Source organism: Lithobates pipiens, unplaced genomic scaffold, assembly GCF_037356315.1.
Source record: "Lithobates pipiens isolate NorthernLeopardFrog02 unplaced genomic scaffold, aLitPip1_a1.2 Scaffold_22, whole genome shotgun sequence".
Taxonomy (NCBI): Eukaryota; Metazoa; Chordata; class Amphibia; order Anura; family Ranidae; genus Lithobates; species Lithobates pipiens.
The window spans coordinates 33,105,053-33,129,916 of NW_027507784.1; the positions used below are offsets into that span (position 1 = coordinate 33,105,053).

The 24,864-nt window shown below is 46.8% G+C and overlaps 1 protein-coding gene across 1 annotated transcript in view; it reads right to left on the bottom strand.

Annotated features, from left to right (window-relative positions):
* Positions 1-24,864, bottom strand: part of LOC143923525 (uncharacterized) — a 151,186-nt gene that overhangs the window by 101,789 nt on the left and 24,533 nt on the right. The window contains exon 4 of the mRNA XM_077447248.1: positions 10,756-10,800. Within this exon, the coding sequence (XP_077303374.1) occupies positions 10,756-10,800 (45 nt within the window). The remainder of the gene's footprint in view (positions 1-10,755; positions 10,801-24,864) is intronic.

Sequence of the window (24,864 nt, forward strand, 5' to 3'; positions counted from 1 at the left end):
TGGGAGGGGGGTGATAAAACCCCAAGTCAATAAAGTCGAGGCCATACAGAGTTGGCCACGTCCCAACAGCAAGAAACAGGTACGAGCCTTTCTGGGAATCGCTGGCTATTATCGACGCTTCATTCCCCATTTTGCTTCTCAGGCTGTGCCCCTCACCAACCTGACAAAAGGGAAAGAGTCGGTTATGGTTAAATGGTCCCCAGAGGCTGAGGAAGCATTTCAGTCCTTAAAAACAGCCTTATGTAGCCAGCCAGTGTTGTACTCACCAGACTTCTCTAAGGACTTTGTTGTACAAACTGATGCATCAGACGTTGGGTTAGGAGCAGTGTTATCCCAGGTCTGGAACGGGGAAGAGCACCCAGTCATTTACCTCAGCAGGAAGTTAAAGTCCCATGAGGTAAATTACTCCACGATTGAGAAGGAATGTTTAGCAGTGAAGTGGGCTCTAGATTCCCTTCGGTACTATCTGCTAGGTAGGCACTTTGACCTGGTGACTGATCACGCTCCTTTAAAGTGGATGGCTCAAAACAAGGAGACCAATAGAAGGGTAAATAGGTGGTTCCTGGCCCTACATGAATTTAACTTTACAGTTAAGCATCGCCCTGGTGTTAAAATGGGGAATGTGGATGCTTTGTCTCGGATAAATGCGTGTCTGGCTGCTTGTGTTACAACCCCAAGGTTGAAACAAGAGGGGGGGGGTATGTGGCAGCACGCAGGTAAAATCACCTGGTTGTATTCAGGATGGGAAATATGTGTGTCCTAGATTCAGGCTTTATGCAGACTTTTACAATTAGAGGGGAAGAGTTAATGAGCCCAGCTGTAGTAAGTGGGCTCATTAAGACCTCTACAAAAAACCCCAGCATGCATAGGGAGATGCTCCATCCTGGAACCAGTTTTGTGTGTATAGACTGGGGAGTCTGAGATCTGTTCTGTTCTGTGCGGTGAGTTAACGCCTGTGTGGCAAACCCCTACAATAGGGACAGGGACTGGGGCAGCACAAGGCTGCACCCAGTTGTTAGACAGGGAGTCTACGTGTGTAGTTAGAGGTCAAGCTGACCAGGATTTATTTTCTTGTTTTATTTTGTTTGGCTGTTATATGTATCACTGCATGTAGCCTAAATAAACCGGATCTTTTGTTTTTTGCACCTACAACGCTGTCTGCTGTGCCTGACTTTGTGTTGTGAACCCATCCAGGGGGTCACACACACCCGCTACCGAGCAAACCCCCTCACAATATATATATATATATATTTATTTTTATTTTTAAGGTCTTGGTATATGTCCCTCATAGAAATGCTTTGCAAAGTTTGATGTTGATCTTTGAGTAAGATTCTCAGAACTGTTTTCCCAGGCAGGTTCGCACATTCCAACCTGTCACCAGTGGGACAAACCCAAGAGCCATTCCCTGATGTCACATGCAAAATCCCAGCTATCCTTGGTGACAACTTGATTTTCTTTATTCTTCAAACCTTGGGGAGCCCAAACCTACTTCTGGAGACTTTGAGATCCAGTGAAACCCAGGACCTTATCCATTTATTATAATGGAAGTTTCAGGGGTTAGAGCTTGATTTTAACATTAGGGTGTAAAAAATATTGGGTTATAGTTATGCCCCGTACACACGAGAGGGATTAAGTCTGACAGACCTCCAAAGGAGTTCCGCCGGAGTTCCGCTGGAGTTCCGACGGAGTTCTGGCGGACTTTTCGACCGAACGGACTTGACCACACACCATCACACCAAACTCCGACGGAGTCGAACGTGATGACGTACGACTGGATTCGACGTAGGAAGTTCATAGCCAGTAGCCAATAGCTGCCCTAGCGTCGGTTTTAGTCCGTCGGAGTAGCACACACACGAGCGGATTTTTCGAAGGGGACCGGGTCCGGCGGAGTTCCGTCGGGAAAATTTAAAGCATGCTTCATTTCTAAAGTCCGTCAGACTTTAGCTTCGCTAAAGTCCGTTGCAGCCCACACACGATCGGATAGTCCGACGGACTCAGTCCGTCGGAGTTTGGATGTCGAAAAGTCCGCTCGTGTGTACGGGACATAAGAAGCCTTTTTGAGTTTTTACTGTTAGAGAGATTTCTGTTACTACCTGTCCTATTGACAACGTTTTGCAAGACAACAAGTGAAGGGAATTCAACAGCAACACAGACAGAAATAAAAATGATTTTCTCTAGTAGTTTAGTGGGAGTCTAGAATCCCTGTAAGATTTTTATTCCAGTCTGTGTCTTTGTCGCAGATCTGTCCCCTCCTCCTGTCTTGTGAAGCCATTGTCAACAGAACAGGAGACAAGGAAATCTCTTTACCAGAATTCTAGATATCAGTAATAAATGAAAGAGGTTAGCAACCCCCCCCCCCAACTTTATCCAAAAATTGGAAAACATTTTCTTAACTTGACATACAGTTTAAATTACTGCCAATGGTAATATCAATTCTAATTAAATGTATTGATCACCAAATTTCTCTTACCTGCAGTAGCACCAGTAGTTTTCCCTGTTGCGGTTTTCTTAACCGCTGCAGAGATAAATACAATATGTCTCTATTTACAGCACAGTAGAAAAAATGAGTATAAAAAGAAAGCTTAAGAAAGATTTGTTTTTTTATGTAGTAAACTGGAATATATCAACGTATTCTATAGAAATGTTAATATCTTGTGTTTAGAAATATATTATATAGATATAGATAACGCACTATATAGATAGATTAGTGTAGGCTTAATTTTTACATTTAAAGATCATATAAGATAAAACATATATAATACAAATGAGCAGCCGCTTAAGCAATTTGTAACACTAGATGTAAGAAAAAAATTTAACTCAATATTGGGAAAACACAAAAATTAATCATTATAATGACATCAAACTTATTATGTCAAAAAAGGTGTATAAAGAAATCACACCAAAAATGTAAATAAGTGTCCATGAGAGCCCATTCACCAGGGCTAAAAAGGAAAAATATATGTGAAATAAGAAAGTCCAAAGGAAACAAATCATCCATGATTCATTTGCTCCACCAGTGTCCCCACAATCACAATTCGCATTGATTAAACCAACAGGTGACACCAAGTATATTTAGAATAAATGTTTCATTTTTATTTTTCATCCTGTTTATGAACCAACCGTGACTGGTGACGTTTGGTGCTTTGGAGTTTCCCTTCATAAGGAGATGTAACATGCGGATTTGACCATGCTGTGTGATGGTCCACAGAATCCGGTAAGAGGCTTTAACCACTTGCCGACCAGCCGCCCTCATTATACGGCGGCAGGTTGGCATGTTCCTGCAAATAGCCGTAGGTGTACATCAGCAGCTTTAAAAGAGATGTCTGCCGGCCACTCGCAATCAAGGGAACAAGAGCCAGAACGGAGATCTGTCAATGTAAACAGATAGATCCCCATTCTGACAGGGGAGGAGAGAGATCTGCTGATTCTAGTGATTTGGAACAGCGATATGTCTCCTCCTCCAGTCAGTCTACTCCCCCACAGTTAGAAACGCCTCCCGGGAAACACATTTAACCCCTTGATCGCCCACTGGTGGTAACCCCTTCCCTACCAGTGACATTTACACAGTAATCAGTGCATTTTTATAGCAACAATCGCTGTATAAATGTCAATGGTCACAAAAAAAGTGTCAAAAAGTATCAAGTGTCTGATCTGTCAATGTCGCAGTCCTGCTGAAAATCGCAGATTTCTGCTATTACTAGTAAAACAATAAATACATTTAAAAAATGCCATAAATCTATCCCCTATTTTGTAGATGCTATAACTTTTGTGCAACCCAATCAATATTCGCAATTTTTTTTTACTAAAAATATGTAGAATACACATCGGCCTAAACTGATTAAGAAATTTTTATTTTTTATTTTTGGGGGGGATATTTATTATAGCAAAAAGTAAAAAATATATATTTTTTCAAAATTTTCGCAGTTTTTTTGTTTATAGCACAAAAAATATCCGCAGAGGTGATCAAATACCACCAAAATAAATATCTATTTGTGGGGGAAAAAGGACGTCAATTTTGTTAGTGTCGCACAACCACACAATTGTCAGTTAAAGCGACGGAGTACCCTATCACAAAAAATGTCCTGGTCATTAACGGGGGAAATCTTCCGGTGTGTAAGTGGGTAATACTTGGGGTCACCTGGTGGTGGAAACATTACGAATTATGATTGCTAGGAAACTAGTGGAGCAAGTGAATTGTGGATGATATGATTTATTTTCTTTGGACTTTCTTATTTCACATAGATGTTTCCTTTTTAGCATTTACATATTTGGTGTGATTTCTTTATACATGTTTTTTCACCTAATAAGTTTGATGTCATTATATTGATTCATTTTTGTGTTTTCACAATATTGAGTTTCCAAAGTCACAGATTTTTCTATTAGACTTTATTTCTTGATATTTTCTTCCAAGGCCTTGTCATGCCAAGAGGCATCTGTGCTTGTGAATCCTGAGCAATACAGAAACTGTCAGCTACTTGCCTGTATCTTTTGCCTGTGTGACGGATCTGCCTGAACACAATCTGTCTGGACCCCTCTGCATTTAACATGACTGCAGTCATGAGTGATATTCCAGTATTTCTCTTGGTGGTCTGTCAAGTATTGCCAAGAGTTTGTTAAAGTTTTGAAAGGATGGGAGCTCACACCAGCTTGTACAGACTTTTAAAATATTTTTATTTTGTAACAGCCTGCCTTTTAAGTCTTTTAAAAAGTTGGCCCCCTCTTCCTTCCTCCGCCACCGTTCCAGTTAGAAAGTGCAGCGCGCTTCACAACATGTGCAGAAAGGCTTCACTGCCGGTTTCCCTTTAATGGAGATGGTGGCGGCAGCACCCGACAGATGATCCAAAAATCGGCTGGGGTACCGACATTGTAGGCTCCTTGGACAAGCAAGCATCCATATATTATATAACAATATTTTCTCCAGGCGGAACAACTCTTTAATGAACTAATCCAAAATTAAACTAAACTTTGGGATCAAATGTCACACGCATTGTAAATTTCGTTTTTGTTCTCAGGACAATAAAGGTTCTGAGGGAGTAATTATGTAGGTAGGCCTAACACCAGTCTGGCCAGGCCATGTTTAAAGGTTCTGCCTGGTCATGTGAACGGGGAGGTGCACATGACAGGCCAGAACCAAGTCTGGTTGGATGTTTGGGTATCGGCCCTCTCGGAGCCAATCAGCGGGAGTGCCGGGGCCCGCTGAGGAGTATGGGAGGGGGTACTTAAACAGGTGTGAGTCACGTGTTCAGGGTTCCGGAGTTGTTCGTGAGACCGGTGTGGTCTGTTCTGGTTCCAGGACCAGGGTAGCCACATGAGGGGTCCCAGTCATGGGGTGTTCGACACCCCGCAACATGTTCCTGTCAGTAGCCCCTGATAGACCTGTCTGGGGTAGGGATCCGACTGTTCCTGAGTCTCGGAGCCGGCTGTTCCTGAGTCTCGGAGCCGGCTGTTCCTGAGTCTCGGAGCCGGCTGTTCCTGAGTCTCGGAGCCGGCTGTTCCTGAGTCTCGGAGCCGGCTGTTCCTGAGTCTCGGAGCCGGCTGTTCCTGAGTCTCGGAGCCGGCCGTTTCTGAGTCTCGGAGCCGGCTTTTTAGCTTGGAGGGACACCCGTGGAAGTGACCGGGGGAGGACTCTTCGGAGGAGGGCCGGCAAGTTGCATCCTGAGAAGTACCTGGTTACTGAGTTGGGAAGGACAACAAATTCACACTTTTCCAGTACCATAGAGGAAGCGGCAAAGGTTCCAGGTACGGTGGAAAAAGGTTACTGTTCACCCTCAGTTGATTGTTCAAGTTTTGAGTCAAATTTGCTGACTGCCATGATCTCTGGCTAGAGATCTGTTCAGACTTGAAGTACCCAGCTGTGAGTGGCTACTCTCTGGGTGGAAGTAGAGACTTTGCTAAACCTGCAGTTCAAGGTGCCTGAGTTCTTCACCCGTGCCCTCTGGTCCCTAAGAGACTGTTTGTGAAATTTCTACTGCAAAATAAACCTTTCTAAAAGGAATTCATCTGTGTCGATGTACAAGTCGTTGGGTATCAACCCTGGGAACCCCTAGACGTGGAGGAGCAGGCCAAGAGAAGGTAACCGGTAGATTTTTAAACAAATGTTTGTACAAACATTCAGATGAAAATTCCTACCAAATTTCTCAGTGCATTCAATGACTTGATGACTGTCGTCCAAAAGCACTTCAAAATTGAATTTTCTTTTAACATTTGATTCTTGGAATGAATGGATTTAACAAAAATTAAACCACATACAGTGTGAGAAATCCATTCGTTCGGGAAAAATGTACCATCCTGCCCCTATAAACTTGTCACTGTGGTTGGAAACAAATGTAAATTTGACCCCACTAATGATTAGTAGTAATGTTTGAGAACTTGAGCTAGATTAGGCAGGTTAGTTAGTGGCGTGCAGGCAGTTTAATATTTTAATATTTAATATTTTAATATTTTAATATTCAGCCCTTCACTTGGTTTCTCAGTGGAGTGTCATATGTTATGCATAAGCCAAACCCAAGACCCCGAACCTGGGGCTGTCATGCAATAAGCTTTGCATATCATGCCAATGCAATACATGCCTTGCATACTATGCAATATCATCTGTTTGTCAAAATGATTATTATTAACTATTTCAATAATTCTATGCCCTTTTACACACGGTCAGACATTCCGATGGAAAATATCCGATCGGACCGTGTTGTCGGATAATCCGACCGTGTATGGGCTTCATCGGACTGTTTCCGTCGAATGTCTGACGGACAAAGTTTGAGAACTTGGCTATAAAATTTTCCGGCAACATTATCCAATCGGACTTTGTCCGATCGTTTGTGGAGAATTCCGATCGGACAATGTGCCACGCATGCTCAGATCAAATTACGAGACCAAAGCTATTGGCTATTAGCCTGAACGTAGTCCCGCTGTAATGAACGAACGTTATCACGTTCTGAACGATCAGATTTTCCGCCAACTTTGTCCGACCGTGTGTATGCAACACCAGTTTCGGACAAAATCCGACAGATTTTGTTGTCTGAATGTCCGACCGTGTGTACAAGGGCTATTAGATCAGCTTTTTTAGTACTATTACAGAACAAAGGATAAAAACATAAAAAAAATGTTTTATTATTACTAGACTACAACACATAATTCCTCTATAACACAAGCACATGTTTATGCCTTTTGTGTATGCTCTGTCACTTGTCTAAGCCTTCTAAGCCTCTGTAATGTTTCTTTGTGAACTCTACCTGCCTGACATTTTGTGGGTATGATTGGACTGTGTTTATGGTTGTCTGATAATTTGGCACTAATTAGTCACCAGTCAGATCAATGTGAGGCAAAGCTAGAATTGTCAAGCAGAAAAATAATAACTTAATTTTACTAGTCCCAAAAGTGTCCGGGACAGTTCTAAAGGGATTGTAAAGTCAGAAGATTTTTTATCTCAATGCATTCTATACTGCTCACTGATTGCTAGAGTTTACTGCACATCCTTAAGCCGCGTACACAAGGGCGGACTGTCTGGCCAACTAAGTCCGTCAGACAATCCGACAGACAGTCCGTCCTACTTTTGAATGAACGGACTTGACCACACACGATGAACAGACAGTCTGTTGAAAGCTTGCGCGATGACGTGTACAGCACGTACGACGGGACTAGAAATAGGACGTCCAATACTCAGCAATGCAACCTTCCGCCGTGTAAATCCTTTCTGAGCATGCGCCATACTTAGTTCGTCTAACTAGCCTACTCACGAGCGGACTGTCCGCTGAAACCAAAGTTGGACGGACTGTATTACGGAAATTCCGAAAGACTTAGTCCGCCAGACTGTCCGCTGAAAAAGTCCGCTGAAGCCCACACACGAGCGGACTGTCCGCTGAAATGTGTTTCAGCGGACTAAGTTGGACAGACAGTCCACCCGTGTGTACGCGGCTTTACCATTCGGTTCTTGGTTTCTAGAGGTTATAGCAGGGCAATACCTAGGATTGCCACCTTTTCTTCAAGTCAAACCCGAACACTTTAGTGGCGCACTTTTTTTAGCAGAGCAATTTCTTTTTTAGTATGAACTATACATTTATTTTGAAATTAAATAACATTTCTAATCATATGAAGTTAATCACGAGTCCCCTTTTACATCGGAGTCCACAGATTTCCGCTTTTGCATCTGAATTTGCAGAGTTCCCTTACACTGTAAGGTGGGACTCTGTAGACTCTGATGTAAGGGAGACCTCTGGGGACTCTAACCTAAGGGATGCTCTGAGAACCCTGATTTAAGGGGCACACTGAGTACTATGATGCACAGTGAGGACTCTGATGTAAGGGGGAACACTGTGGCCTCTGGTGTAAAGGGGAACTGTGTTATAAGGGGTGCTCCAGGAACCATGATTTACCTTAGTGTACTCACTCAGAGGCAGGAGATATAAGGGGGAGACATCAGTCACAGACAGGCATGGATGGTGAGCTCACTCACCCCTTGGCAGTCAGCACCTCTCATCCAGATGTATCTGAGGCTGCTGGACTTCAAATTTCCAGCCTCCCACTTCCCTTCTCTGAGGCACAGCACTGGGGATTGGAGTGTGGGCAGACACAGAGGGGTAGGGGAGGGAGGGAAAGGAGCAGATCAAGCCCTTTTTCCTCTCCTGTCTGTATGTGGGGGGAACTGTTAGTGCTGGCTTTGGGCAGTGTGAAAGAGAATGTAACAGACACTCTCAGCTTAGACAACTGCAGCCTTGCTGGGAGGCCATAGTCCAGTCTGAATAATGTGTCCGGGTTTCAGGCAGTCTGAAACCTGGAAGCATGGTTCCAAACCCGAACTGTCCGGGTGAATCTCAGACAGGTGGCAACCCTAGCAATACCGCTCACTGATTGGTTGCTAGTGGTCACTGCACATTATTAACAACCACTCAATTTTCACTGTAAGCCACTGGTCTTCTGTGCATGTATCTGGTTTCCATGTTTTCCTCATTGGCTTGGAATTTTTTTTCTCCTAGTCTACAACATCTGCTGACCGAAATAGGCATCTGTTTGTAAACACAGCGGAAGTGTACCCTGGATATCACAATATGAAAAGCTCAAATTCTGCTCAGGTCACTGTATGAGTGCCTCAACAACCATTTGCTCTATGTCCTTGCTTGAGTTATGAAGTTTGGCTTCCACATATTAAGTTCTATTACTCTAGATTGATCCTTGGTCTCTGTTATTCAACTGATTTACATTAGCTTTGACTATGTGTCTAAATGCTGCCTGCCCTGACTTAATCTGTAATTGTGTAGGCTTAGCATTCCCGGAATTTACTTAAGTTGCGGGTCTGCCGCTAAAAATGTTTTCAGAGGATCCCTGGAATTTGCCAATTTTTCAAGTTTCCGACTCTTAACCAAAAACTATAATGGAGTGCATAGCCTTTGCTCCCGCTACTGAATTACCAGAGCCAGTAATCTGAAGGAATGGGAAATCCAATTCCCTTGCTTTAATAGAGGGGCCCACAACAGCCATATTGTCAGTGTGTGTTGGGAGATGTTGGAGATTTTGTGTAGATTATATATATAATATATATATATATATATATATATATATATATATATAATTTAAGGTCTTGGTATATGTCCCTCATAGAAGTGCCATACTTCTCTTTTGTTTGTTTTGTTTGGCAATAGCTTTGCAAAGTTTGCAAAAGTTGATCTTTGAGTAAGATTCTCAGAACTGTTTACCTGGGCAGGTTCGCACATTCCAACCTGTCACCAGTGGGACAAACCCAAGAGCCATTCCCTGATGTTGAGGGGAGCACAGTGGTGTAGTGGGTGGCACAGTGGTGTAGTGGTTAGCACTCTCACCTAGCAGTACAAAGGGCTGCTGGTTCAAATCCCAACCACCACACTACCTGCCTGGAGTTTGCATGTTCTCCCTGTGCCTGCGTGGCTTTCCTCCGGGTGCTCTGGTTTCCTCCCACACTCCAAAGACATGCAGGTAGGTTGATTGGCTTCTGTCCAAAATTGGCCCTAGTATATGAATGGGGACCTTAGATTGTGGGCTCCTTGAGAGTAGGGACCAATGTGAGTGTGCAATGTACAGGCATAGGGGTAGACACTCACTCAGGTTGAACTGGATGGACTGGTGTCTTTATTCAACCTTACTAACTATGAAACTATGATGTCACATGCAAAATCCCAGCTATCCTTGGTGACAACTTGATTTTCTTTATTCTTCAAACCTTGGGGAGCCCAAACCTACTTCTGGAGACTTTGAGATCCAGTGAAACCCGGGACCTTATCCATTTATTATAATGGAAGTTTCAGGGGTTAGAGCTTGATTTTAACATGAGGGTGTAAAAAATATTGGGTTAGAGTTAGAAGCCTTTTTGAGTTTTTACTGTTAGAGAGATTTCTGTTACTACCTGTCCTATTGACAACGTTTTGCAAGACAACAAGTGAAGGGAATTCAACAGCAACACAGACAGAAATAAAAAGGATTTTCTCCAGTAGTTTAGTGGAAGGCTAGAATCCCTGTAAGATTTTGATTCCAGTCTGCGTCTTTGTTGCAGGTCTGTCCCCTCCTCCTGTCTTGTGAAGCCATTGTCAACAGAACAGGAGACAAGGAAATCTCTTTAACAGAGTTCTGGATATCAGTAATAAATGAGAGAGAGGTTAACACCCCCCCCCCCCCCCCAACTTTATCCAAAAATTGGAAAACATTATTTTAACTTGACATACAGTTTAAATTACTGCCAATAGTGATATCAATTCTAATTAAATGTATTGATCACCAAATTTCTCTTACCTGCAGTAGCACCAGTAGTTTTCCCTGTTGCTGTTTTCTTACCCGCTGCGGAGATAAATACAATATAGATATAGATAACACATTATATAGATTAGCGTAGGCTTAATTTTTAAATTTAAAGATCAAATAAGAAAAAATATATATATTAAAAATGAGCAGCTGCTTAAGAAATCTGTGACACTAGATACAAGAATTGTGATAAATATATGAAGCAGAGCTAAAAAATGTAACTCAATATTGTGAAAACACAAAAATCAATCAATATGACATCAAACTTATTAGGTCAAAAAAGGTGTATAAAGAAATGACAAATATGTAAATAAGTGTCCACGAGAGCCCATTCACCAGGGCTAAAAGGGAAAAATATATGTGAAATATGAAAGTCCAAAGGAAACAAATCATCAACGATTCACTTGACATAATACATGTATGAGGTGAATTTGGGATCGATAACTACAAGCATTCTTTTTTTATATGGGAAATTGTTCTGACAATTCAGGACTGTGGAGCGCATGAAGGCAATGGAGGAGACGGAAGGTCAGGGACCAGAGTAGGCAAAGAAGAGGGTGCAGGAGATGATCACCAGCACCGTGACATACAGCATTGACAGCAACACCGTGATAGAGAGCACTGACATCAGAAGCGTGACATTAAGCACTGACATCAGCACCGTGATATACAGCACTGACAGCAGCACCGTGATAGAGAGAACTGACATCAGAAGCGTGACATTAAGCACTGACATCAGCACCGTGATATACAGCACTGACAGCAGCACCGTGATATAGAGCACTGACATCAGAAGCGTGACATTAAGCACTGACATCAGCACCGTGATATACAGCACTGACAGCAGCACCATGATAGAGAGCACTGACATCAGAAGCGTGACATTAAGCACTGAGATCAGCACCGTGATATACAGCACTGACAGCAGCACCGTGATAGAGAGCACTGACATCAGAAGCGTGACATTAAGCACTGACATCAGCACCGTGATATACAGCACTGACAGCAGCAGCGTGATAGAGAGCACTGACATCAGAAGCGTGACATTAAGCACTGACATCAGCACCGTGATATACAGCACTGACAGCAGCACCGTGATAGAGAGCACTGACATCAGAAGCGTGACATTAAGCACTGACATCAGCACCGTGATATACAGCACTGACAGCAGCACCGTGATAGAGAGCACTGACATCAGCACCGTGATAGAGAGCACTGACATCAGCACCGTGATATACAGCACTGACAGCAGCAGCGTGATAGAGAGCACTGACATCAGAAGCGTGACATTAAGCACTGACATCAGCACCGTGATATACAGCACTGACAGCAGCACCGTGACATTAAGCACTGAGATCAGCACCGTGATATACAGCACTGACAGCAGCACCGTGATAGAGAGCACTGACATCAGAAGCGTGACATTAAGCACTGACATCAGCACCGTGATATACAGCACTGACAGCAGCAGCGTGATAGAGAGCACTGACATCAGAAGCGTGACATTAAGCACTGACATCAGCACCGTGATATACAGCACTGACAGCAGCAGCGTGATAGAGAGCACTGACATCAGAAGTCTGACATTAAGCACTGACACCAGCACCGTGATATACAGCACTGACAGCAGCACCGTAAGCAGCCCCAGGAGTAAGTTAGCACAGCACAGGGATGGTGTGATCCCCTCATAATAAGAACCCCCAGGAGGAAGTCAGCACAGCACAGGGATGGTGTGATCCCCTCATAATAAGCAGGCCCAGGAGAAACTCAGCACAGCACAGGGATAGTGTGATCCCCTCATAATAAGAACCCCCAGGAGGAAGTCAGCACAGCACAGGGATGGTGTGATCCCCTCATAATAAGAACCCCCAGGAGGAAGTCAGCAGAGCACAGGGATGGTGTGATCCCCTCATAATAAGAACCCCCAGGAGGAAGTCAGCACAGCACAGGGATGGTGTGATCCCCTCATAATAAGCAGGCCCAGGAGAAACTCAGCACAGCACAGGGATGGTGTGATCCCCTCATAATAAGAACCCCCAGGAGGAAGTCAGCAGAGCACAGGGATGGTGTGATCCTCTCATAATAAGAACCCCCAGGAGGAAGTCAGCACAGCACAGGGATGGTGTGATCCCCTCATAAGCAGCCCCAGTAGAAATATGACACCGCTCAACCTCTTCAAAGAGGAGGGTAGGGGCATATAGTACGGTGTGCTTTTTTGGGACAAGGAAGTGAGCCAAATGAAGAAAGAAGGTCTGTGTGCTTGATTAAAAAAATAGTTTATAGACATATACATGGTCTACTGGTCACATGTGTTGAATTCCTCCGAGATCCATGCCTCATTCATTTTTAGAAATCAACCCTATCTATTGTGGACCGACAGCGGTCCTTACAGAAGAGCAGACTGTACCTCACTCAACCCTATGTACTGCAGCACCCTTCACCAAGTTACCAGTCCTTATAAGGACCTTTGTGGACCAAGTAGGTTGTGTGTGACTGATTAGCAGACTGTACGTCAGTCCCTATACTGCTGAAGGACTGCTGCAGTATAGGGCAGTGGTCAGCAGTGGTGCACCTCAACCCTATCTATTGTGGACCGATAGCGGTCCTTACAGAACAGCAGACTGTACCTCACTCAACCTTATGTACTGTAGCACCCTATATACCTTACCAGCCCTTACAAGGACTTTTGTGGACCAAGTAGGTTGTGTGTGAGTGATTAGCAGACTCTACATCAGTCCCTATACCGATGAAGGACTGCTGCAGTATAGGGCAGCAGTCAGCAGTAGTGCACCTCAACCCTATGTATTGTGGACCGATAACAGTCCTTATAGAATAGCAGACTGTACCTCACTCAACCCTATGTACTGTAGCACCCTAGACCAAGTTACCAGTCCTTATAAGAACTTTTGTGGACCAAGCAGGTTGTGTGTTAGCGATTAGCAGACTGTACGTCAGTCCCTATACCAATGAAGGACTGCTGCAGTATAGGGCAGCGGTCAGCAGTGGTGCACCTCAACCCTATCTATTGTGGACTGATAGCGGTCCTTACAGAACAGCAGACTGTACCGCACTCAACCCTATGTACTGTAGCACCCTAGACCAAGTTACCAGTCCTTATAAGAACTTTTGTGGACCAAGCAGGTTGTGTGTTAGTGATTAGCAGACTGTACATCAGTCCCTATACTGCTGAAGGACTGCTGCAGTATAGGGCAGCGGTCAGCAGTGGTGCACCTCAACCCTATCTATTGTGGACCGATAGCGGTCCTTACAGAACAGCAGACTGTACCTCACTCAACCCTATTTACTGTAGCACCCTACACAGACCAAGTTACCAGTCCTGATAAAGAGCTTTGTGGAACAAGTGAGTTGTGAATGATTAGCAGACTGCAGCAGAAGGGCAGCAGTCAAGTATAATATTCTTTCTATATTTGGAAGAAAGAATATTATACGTGTACAAGCCTATTACCATACCACTGATACCAGTCCTGAAAAGAACATTTGTGGAACTAATAGTAACAGCAACTCTTTAAACTGACCCTCACTGCCTGACACACTGCTTCCTTCCTGTCCCTATACAAACTGGCAAAAAAGAGGAGACTGGAACAATTACTGGTTACTCGAATAGGTCTTTTGTGGACCTGATAGTTACAGCTAATGATGATAATGATGATGATGACTAATCTGGCTGTCCCTAAAATAGCAGCAGACACAGCACTCTGTCCCTTTCTCTAAACTGACAAAAGACACTCAGGCTGCTGCAACAATCAGTAGCACAGCAAACCTATATACACCTAACACCTATACCAGTCCTGAAAAGAACTTTTGTGTACCAAATAGCTAGCGTTTTATCTGTCCCTGCTCCAAACAGCAACCTTTCCCTATAGTGACAGAAGAAAGAATGTAAAATAGCCGCCGGATCGGGTGTATTTATAGGTTAGGGGGAATGTCCAAGTGACCTTGTGCTGTAATGTCTCAATTGGCTGTCCTGTACCCCATGATGGATGTGTCATCAGGTCAAAGTTCCTTTACACGGTAAAAACACGGAAGTGTCCGCTGGGCGAGCGACGCCAATAGTCCGCCAAACTGGCGGACCGCGAACAGCCGAAATTCGCAGCGAAACGACCGCCGGGCGAACTGTTCGGCCATCACTATTGGCATGTTTCTGCAAATGGCCGTAGGTGTACATCGGCACCTTTAAAAGCGATGTCCGCCGGCCACTCACAATCACAGGAACGAGAGCCAGAACGGGGATCTGTCAATGTAAAAAGACAGATCCCCATTCTGACAGGGGAGGAGAGAGATCTGCTGATTCTAGTGATTTGGAACAGCGATCTGTCTCCTCCTCCAGTCAGTCTCCTCCCCCACACAGTTAGAAACACCTCCCGGGAAACACATTTAACCCCTTGATCGCCCACTGGTGTTAACCTCTTCCCTACCAGTGACATTTACACAGTAATCAGTGCATTTTTAAAGCAACAATTGCTGTATAAATGTCAATGTCAAAAAGTGTCTGATCTGTCAATGTTGCAGTCCTGCTGAAAATCGCAGGTAGCTGCCATTACTAGTAAAACAATAAATAATAAAAATAACATAAATCTATCCCCTATTTTGTAGACGCTATAACTTTTGCGCAACCCAATCAATATACGCTTATTGTGATTTTTTTTTTTTTTTACTAAAAAAATGTAGAAGAATACATATCGGCCTAAACTGATGAAGAAATGTATTTTTTTTTAATTTTTTGGGAGATCTTTATTATAGCAAAAAGTAAAAAATATATATTTTTTCAAAATTTTCGCAGTTTTTTTGTTTATAGCACAAAAAATAACCGCAGAGGTGATCAAATACCACCAAAAGAAATATCTATTTGTGGGGGAAAAAGGACGTAAATTTTGTTAGTGTCGCACAACCATACTATTGTCAGTTAAAGCAACAGAGTGCCGTATCACAAAAAATGGCCTGGTCATTAAGGGGGAAAATCTTCCGGTCTGTAAGTGGGTAATACTTGGGGTCAGCTGGTGGTGGAAACATTACGAATTATGATTGCTAGGAAACTAGTGGAGCAAGTGAATCGTGGATGATATGATTTATTTTCTTTGGACTTTCTTATTTCACATATATGTTTCCTTTTTAGCATTTACATATTTGGTGTGATTTCTTTATACATGTTTTTTCACCTAATAAGTTTGTCATTATATTGATTCATTTTTTTTTTTCAAATAACAATTTATTTAGTTTTTGTGGTCGCATAACTAAAGTAATAGTACAGGCATACAGCAATGGTAACATGGCTTCCAAAACACAGGAGGCCCATTGTAAATGGACAGTGCTGAAGAATACAGTACCGGGAAATGCAGCGGGATCAGACCAACCGACCCAGGGTGCACAGCAGGACGGAAGACACCAAAAGTCAGTTATCCATGCTAGAAACCAAAAGGCCACCCAGGGCCTGCTGCCTAGCTTACATGCCAAACTTAAAACAAAACAAGGACCATCAGTAGTATGAGCGAGAAGAGTGGAAAAGAGAAGAGGAGAGAGAAGGAAAGAGAGAGGGAAAGACATAGAAAAGGGAATAGAGTGCCAACGGTCCACATCACCATGTCCACACCGGTTCACCATCGATCCTCCAGCACCTGCCATCTCCCCCAGACCAGGTCATGCTCCTCAAGCCTGTCCCTCACCCTGGCAGTCATCTTCTCCATGAGTTCAACATCCTTGATCCTGGAGTAAAGGGCCTCCCTAGACGGGGGCAATGGATTTTTCCAGTTAAGGGCTATCAGGCAGCGGGCCGCTGTCAGGATGTGCCTAAGGAGCTTCCGGCCCGGCCTAGTCAGAGCGGGTTGGGACAGGCCCATCAAGAAAAATTTGGGGGAGTGGGGTACAGGAACGTCGAATAGACGCTGGAGCAGCCTATGAGTCGTAAGCCAGTATGGGGCAATCAAGGGACAGGCCCAGTAGATATGGAACAGCAGCGATCCGAGGTAGAGGGGTATATCCTGTGGAGAACATCCGGGGTCTGGTACCAGAAGAAAATTATTTTGTAGAAATTCTCTTTGTACAATGTACACAGAGAAGATTTGGCTGCCTGGCGCCACACCCCCTGCCAGGTCTCAAGGGTTTGAAAGTGGTATGCGTTGAGGGCGCGATAAATGTCTGAGATCAACCCTCTGCGATTCCGTCCTGCCAGGATTATCTGTTCAAAGGGAGAGGGAGGGGAGAACCGTAGGTGAGGGGCCCTAGATTGTGCAAAGTGCCTAATTTGTAGGTAGCTGTAGAACGTCTGATGGGGGAGGTCATGCTTAGCCTGGAGCTCTGAGAAGGACAACAGCCGTCGTGTTCTGGGGTCCACCAGGTGCCCCAAGTGGAACAGGTCACGCGAGGCCCAAGGCCAGGACATCTGGTGGGTCAAGCTGGTCGGTAGAGTCGGGTTGTAGAGGAAGGAGGTCAGTAGGGAGAACTCCGAGTGGAGACTGTGGTCGTGGGAGAGCTTCCGCCAGAGGAGACGAAGCTGGGCCATCGGCCCCAGTAGCCGACCCGAATCTATATCGATCTTCGCTCCCCATAAGAAACTGTTCGGGTGTACAGGAGCCAACCAGATCTTTTCAATCTCCGACCACCTATTATAAGACTTCTGCGGAAACCAGGAGGCTATGGCCCACAGCTGAGTGGCCTGGTAGTAGCGGACTAAGTCGGGGAACGCCAAACCGCCGTCAGAGCGCAAGGCCGTCAGGACAGAGCTCGGGACCCGGTGTTTTCTATAGTTCCATACGAATTTCAACAGATCCTTCTGGAGCGCGCGTAACTTTGCATACGGGACCGGGATCGGCAGTGCCTGGAACAGATACAGGAGCTTGGGGAGGATCACCATTTTAATAGACGTGATCCGTCCTATGAGCGATATGTGGTGGGCCTTCCATATACGTAGTAATTCCCTAATCGCCCGAAAGAGGGGGGGGGGGAAATTAGCCTGATATAGGGAGTGGAATGATGGCGTAAGGAGGACCCCCAAATATTTAAGGGAAGAGCTTTCCCATTTGTACGGGAAAGCGGAGTGTAGGCGGGTCGTCTCAGTCGCCCCCATGTTTAGTGGAAGGGCCACCGGTTTGGACGGGTTAATTTTGTAGCCTGAAAGTGCCCCATATCGGTCTAGCTCGGAGTGGAGGTTGGGGAGTGAGATCCCGGGCTGAGCCAAGGTGAGGATAACGTCATCTGCGAAGAGCGAAATCGTGAATTCCTTGCCCCTGACCGGGATCCCCCGAATATCGGGGTTGCTTCTAACGGCAGCCGCCAGAGGCTCCACACATAGAGCAAAAAGGAGAGGAGAGAGTGGACAGCCCTGGCGGGTGCCATTAGTAATAGAGAAAGTTGAAGACGTGGCGAAGGGGGTTTTAACCCGCGAGGAGGGGGTGGTGTAGAGGTGCCGCACCGCTCGCAGATATGGGCCCCGGAAGCCCATGCGGTGTAACGTGGCCTCCATAAAGGGCCAACTGAGGCGGTCAACCGCCTTCTCGGCGTCTAAACTGAGAACCAAAGATCCTAGGTTATCCCTATTCGCCACGTCAATAAGATCAATGATCTTTCTAGTGTTATCCCCTGCCTGTCTCAAGGGGACAAATCCCACTTGATCCTTGTGTATTAGGGAAGGGAGGATTGTGTTAAGGAGATTCGCTAGGAGCTTCGTAAAAATGTTTAGGTCAGCGTTCAGCAGGGCTATAGGTCGGTAACTAGCGCAAACAGTCGGGTCTTTGTCTGGCTTGGGAATAAGGGAAATAAACGAGCCTAGCATGTCGGTCGGGACCGGGGTCTGTTGGAGAAAGGAGTTAAAAAGCTTGGTCATGTGTGGGCTTAAGAGGGGTATAAACGCCTTGTAGTATTCGTAGGGGAGCCCGTCCGGTCCCGAGGACTTGTGGGCAGGGAGGGTCCTCACAGTCTCCAAGAGCTCCTCTTCAGTGACAGAGGCGTTCAGTTCTCGGAGGTCCGCGTCTTGCAGTCGGGGTAGAACTATATTGTCCAAGTACTGGGTAATGTGGGCGGACTGGTCCGAGGTTGGGGGATTGTGGGGGATGTCCGGTCTGTTGTACAAGTCAGTATAATAGTCCGCGAACGCATCCACTATCGCTTGGGGGTGGGTCAAAAGGTCCCTCCCCTTATTTTTAATTTGGGCCGGGACAGAGGTTGCCGTACGGTCCGCCAGTTTCCGGGCCAATAGTGACTGTGCTTTGTTCCCTTTGTCATAGTACAGTTGTCGTAAGCGGACTAGAGCTTTCTCAACCGATCCCAACGCCAGGTCCCGAAGTGTCTGCCTAGTCTGGACGATTCGCTTAAGGGTGGGGACGGAGGGGGAGACCAAGAGACGGGCCTCAAGGGTCTTAAGTCGTTTTTCAGCCAGTAACCTGGCGTCCCATGCGTCCCGCTTTAAGGCTGAAGACAGAGCTATACAGCGCCCCCGGATAACAGCCTTGTGGGCGGCCCAGAGGGTAGTGAGGGAGACGTCTGGAGTGTCGTTCTCAACAAAATAGTGCCGGAGCGAAGACTCCAGCTCCGCCTTTGCCGGAGCATGCTGCAGGAGACAGTTATTCAGCCTCCAGGTGCAGGGCTTATAAAGGGGGGAGTCCAGTGCTAGAGTTAGAGTTATGGGGGCGTGATCTGACCAGGAGATGGGGAGTATATTTGCAGATTGGACCGCCCGCAGCGTCGCGTTGTTAACAAAAAAGTGATCAATGCGCGAGTGTGTGCCGTGGGGAGCGGAGAAGAAGGTGTACTGGCGGTCTTGCGGGTGCAGAGCTCGCCAGGCATCAAAAAGACCCCGCCTTCTGGTAATTTGGCGGAAGAGCCTGGAGTCTCTCAAGGTCCTAGCCTGAGGCGTCCGAAGGCCCACTGCTAGGTGATCATGGAGTGTGGACTGAGTAAGGTTAAAATCTCCCCCTATCACCAGGAGCCCGGGGGGCGTCTTAAACAAACGGGAAAACACCTTAGACAAGAATTTATGTTGATGGACATTGGGGGCGTAGAGGTCGCATAAGGTCAGTGCCTGCGTACGCCACAGACCACGGAGTATAATGTAGTGGCCCCGTGGATCTAGGTGCACGGAGGTACAAGTAAAGGGGACTCCCCGCCGGAAAAGAATGGCCACTCCCGCTCTCTTCCGTGGGTTGAAGGCCTGATAAACCTGAGGGAAATGCCTGGAGGCAAACGCAAAGGAGTCTCCCCGGTTGAAATGTGTCTCCTGAACCATTACTATATCCGCCCCCGCCTGTCGGAACTCCCTAAGTGCCAGGTGCCGCTTTTTGTTGGAGTTTGGGCCATGAACGTTAAGGGACAGGATCTTAGCCATGGTCAAGTAGGGGTGGTGCATAGGGCGTACTTAGCTCGGTCCGTTGGAGGCCCAGGTGCCTCGGGAGGAGCAGCGACCACTGGAGGAGAGACGGCAACCGGGAGAACCACTGGCATGGCACTTCTGAGGAGGCAAGAAGAGGAAAAAACCTAGAAAGAGAGGAAAAAAGAGAAACAAAAACACAGTACAAGATAAAAGAAAACATTATCAAGTAACAGGTCCAGAGGTCCTATAGGGACACTGGATCTGTACGGTTCCTTATTGACTCTCCAACCCAAAAAGAAAAAAAAAATCGGTTAGGGAGGCACCAACAGTCCACTCCACCAAAGGAACCAACAAGTGCAAAACCACAGAGGGGGCAGTAACCCGGGAGTCGATCCGGTTCGAGACTCAACCTAGGCCAGCCCGAGGAAGAAAAACTGGTAAAATATGTAGCTCCGGCAATCGGGGGGAAAAAAGTAACAAAACCCCAAAAATAGGGGAAAAGAAAAAACTGTAGAGGGGAGACGTCCGTTGGACAAGGCCAGTGCTTCAGTCACGCTTGGGTGACCCGCGGTGGGGATCCGGGCCTCTGCGCCGTTTGGCTGAAGGGACTTTCTGCCAGAGCACCGGCATCGGAGGGGGAGAGGCGACCAGATCCCAATCAGGCAGATGAGGGACAGGAATGTCAAGAGTGTCACAAAAGGGGGCAAGATCTTCCGGGTAGCGGAGAGTTGCCGACTTCCCTTGATGTCTCGCGGTCAGGCTGAAGGGGAAGCCCCATCTGTAGAGAACGTGCTTATCTTGCAGGGCTCGGAGAAGAGGCTGCAACAGCCTCCGCTTTTGAAGCGTGATCCAGGAAAGGTCCGGGTAAAGCTGAATCGGTGAGTTATCGAAGGCCAGATTTCGGATGGCGCGGGACTTGCGCATAATGTCTTCCTTAAGCGGGAAGGAGTGAATTCTGCAAATAACGTCCCTGGGTCTGGAGGCCGGGCCTTTGGGTCTCAGGGCCCGATGGGCTCTATCCATTTCAATGTGCTTGTCCGGATCTTCCCCCAACATCTCGTTGAATAGCGTTTGCAGTGAAGACTGGAGGTCCTCGGCGCCCTCCGACTCAGGCAGGCCGCGAATGCGGATGTTGTTTCTGCGACCTCTATTGTCGAGGTCTTCCACGTGGCGTTGCATATCCCGTAGCAAGAGGCGGTGGTCAGAGGTCTCCACCTGAGCACGATGGACCGCCAGCTTGGTCTCCTGGACCTCCTCTTCCACCATCTCCACACGGTCAGATAGATGTTTGAGGCCAGTGTGCAGGGACTGGATCTCAGCGTGGCAAGTGGCCTGTACTTCCGTGATAAGCTGTTTAAAGTCCCCTTTCGTCGGCATAGATTGCAGGTACATCTGCCACTCAGGGCGGACGGCCTCATGGCATCGGGATGAAGGCGAGGAGGGCGGAGAGTGGAGAGGCGGCTCACCCCGCTGCAGTCCCCGGGTAGGAGAGGGGGGCCACGATGGCAGAGGTCCCCTGGGGTCAGCCCAGGAGGTAGCATGGGGGGGGCAGGGTGAGGGGTCCAGTTGGGCAGTTCCTCAGAGGCGGCCAGGGGCCCGGGCCACCTGGGCATAGGAGGGGATGGCATCTGAGCGGTCCCTGACTTCACTAGAGTCCCGAGAACGGGGGGGCCTCTGCGCCTTAGGGGAGGCAGGCTGCGGCCATGCCACCGGAGCCCCCCCCACAGCCGCCAGGGGCGTTCCAGCATCCCCACTAGGGAGACAGTCCGAGCGCTCCCGAGAGTCCCCCATAACGCCCAAGGATGTGGGGGACAAGGAAGAGCTGAGGGCCGTGCTCGGGAGAGGAGCTGAGCGGAGAAGGCGGGGGAAGGCCTCTGAGCACTGGGTTTGCAGCAGGGAAGGTGGTGGATCCATGGCCTGCTCCCCCCAGAGCACAGAGGGGGGGGGTGGGAGATGGGGAACCCTGGGTGGCCTCTCCAGAAGGTTGCCTGCCCTGCAAAAGGTCCTGGGAGAAGGCAGACAGGGACAGGGGCGTCCGATCCGCGCCATCTTGCCGTTGCGGCCTAGCGCAAGGAGAGGATCCCTGGCCTCCTGGCAGTCCAAAGCAGGGTCCGGGGGGGGATAGAAGGCATCTCGCTCCCCCGCGGTCTCCGGGGGGAGCAGGGGCTGATATGCGGCATCCGTCCGGAGGTCCGAGGGCGCCGAAGGAGTCCGTCTGTGAGGCTCCGCGCCGTCCGGCGCCATCTTGCTTCCTCCGCCCGGCAAGGCCTCTGGCGGCTGGAAGTAGCTTTTAAAGGCCACGGCGGGTCCCGGCGGAGGCTGAGGTGTTCCCCGGAGTGAGGAGGAACGAGTGGCCCGTGATCTCCCCATGAGGTGCAGGTGGGGTCCCCGATTCAAGGCCTTGTAGCGGCGGGCTGGAGGAGAGCACTCACACTGTGCGTCCTTCCAGGTCGGCTGCCGGACACGCCATATTGATTCATTTTTGTGTTTTCACAATATTGAGTTTCCAAAGTCACAGATTTTTCTATTAGACTTTATTTCTTGATATTTTTGTGTTTTCACAATATTGAGTTAAATTTTTTAGCGCTGCTTCATTTGTTTTTAAAATTGTTGTACATTTGATATTTAGGCTACGGGTGTCTAAGAAAACTGTGCCTTCTGGTACTGACATGGGCACTCCAAATTCACAGATTTCGCAAAAATCCGCGATCCAGTAGGCGACTCTGAAGTTTATCTGCTTCTGTTTTGAACGATATATCACTGGAGCAATTTCACCTCAAGCATGCCTACTGGATCGCAGCTATAGTCGCAGCTGCTTACACAGAGCGTACAACCACACTATTGGGCAAACTAGAGCTTCCTTACTAAGACTAACTGTGGTAAAAACAAGAAAGAAGTAATAATGCGCTTCTTCTCACAACATAAAGATATTAATACAATCATTAAAAGACATTGGCCGATCCTAAGGGATGACGAAATGGTGAGGCATTTTGTGTCTCCATTCCCTTCAATCACATATAAGCGGGCTACATCCTTGAAGGATAGACTGGTGAGAAGTGAGTACATAAAAACCAAATAAAAAACACTGTATAGCACTGGGCACCTTCCCTTGTGGCAGCTGTGCCCATTGCCCATTAATAAGGAAAGATAAAATATTCACTTTACCCAATGGACAGGTCTTTCGACCAAAACACTTTGTAAACTGCCAAACCCGCGGGGTCATATATTTAACCACTTGCTTACTGGGCACTTAAACACCATTCTGCCCAGACCAATTTTCAGCTTTCGGTGCTCTCACAATTTGAATGACAATTACTCAGTCATGCAACACTGTACCCAAATGAATTTTTTGTCCTTTTTTTCCCACAAATAGAGCTTTCTTTTGGTGGTATTTTATCACCTCTGGGGTTTTTATTTTTTGCGCTATAAATGAAAAAAGACCGAAAATTTTGAAAAAAAACGCATATTTCTTTGTTTCTGTGACAGAATTATGCAAATTATTAATTTTTCTTCATACATTTTGGTCACAATTTATACTGCTACATGTCTTTGGTAAAAATAACCCAAATTAGTGGATATTATTTGGTCTTTGTGAAAGTTAGAGAGTCTACAAGCTGTGGTGCGAATCGCACAAAATTGATCACATCTGATGTACTGGTGGCCTATCTCGCTTCTTGTGACCCGAACAAGTCAGGAAAGTACAAATACCCCCCAAATGACCCCTTTTTGGAAAGTAGACATTCCAAGGTATTTAGTAAGAGATATAGTGAGCTTTTTGATGTTGTCATTTTTTTCCCACAATTCTTTGCAAAATTAAGATTTTTCATTTTTTTTTTTCTCCACAAAATTGTCATTGTAATAGGTTATTTCTCTCACGTGGCATGTGTATACCACAAATGACACCCCCCAAAAAATTCTGCTACTCCTCCTGAGTATTACAATACCACATATGTGTGACTTTTTCACAGCCTGGCCACATAGAGAGGCCCAACATGCAGGTAGCGCCATCATGTGTTCTAGGAACATAAATTACACATCTAACTTGTTGACTATTTATTACACTTTTAAAGCACCAGGACATTGACACGTGACACTGATGACAGATGGCACTGATACGTGGCAATGATGACACTTATACGTGGCACTGATGACAGATGGCACTAATATGTGGCACTGATGACAGATGGCACTAATATGTGGCACTGATGGCGCGTGGCACTTATACGTGGCACTGATGACACGTGGCACTAATACGTGGCACTGAAGACACGTGGCACTAAAACGTGGCACTGATGACAGATGGCACTAATACGTGGCACTAATATGTGCCACCGATGACAGATGGCACTAATACATGGCACCGATGACGCGTGACACTGATGACAGATGGCACTGATAAGTGGCATTGATGACACGTGACACTGACAACAGATGGCACGGGACACTGACAGGTGGCACTGATGACAAATGGCACTGATACGTGGCACTGATGACAGATGGCACTATGTGGCACTGATGGCACGTGGCACTGACGACACGTGGCACTGACGACACATGGCACTGGGGGCAGGTGGCACTGGGGGCAGGTGGCACTGGGGGCAGGTAGCACTGGGGGCAGGTAGCACTGGGGTGGATGGCACTGGGGGCAGGTAGCACTGGGGTGGATGGCACTGGGGTGGATGGCACTGGGGCGGATGGCACTGGGGCAGATGGCACTGGGGCAGAATGGCATTGGGGCGGATGGCACTGCTGGGGGCGGATGGCACTGCTGGGGGAGGATG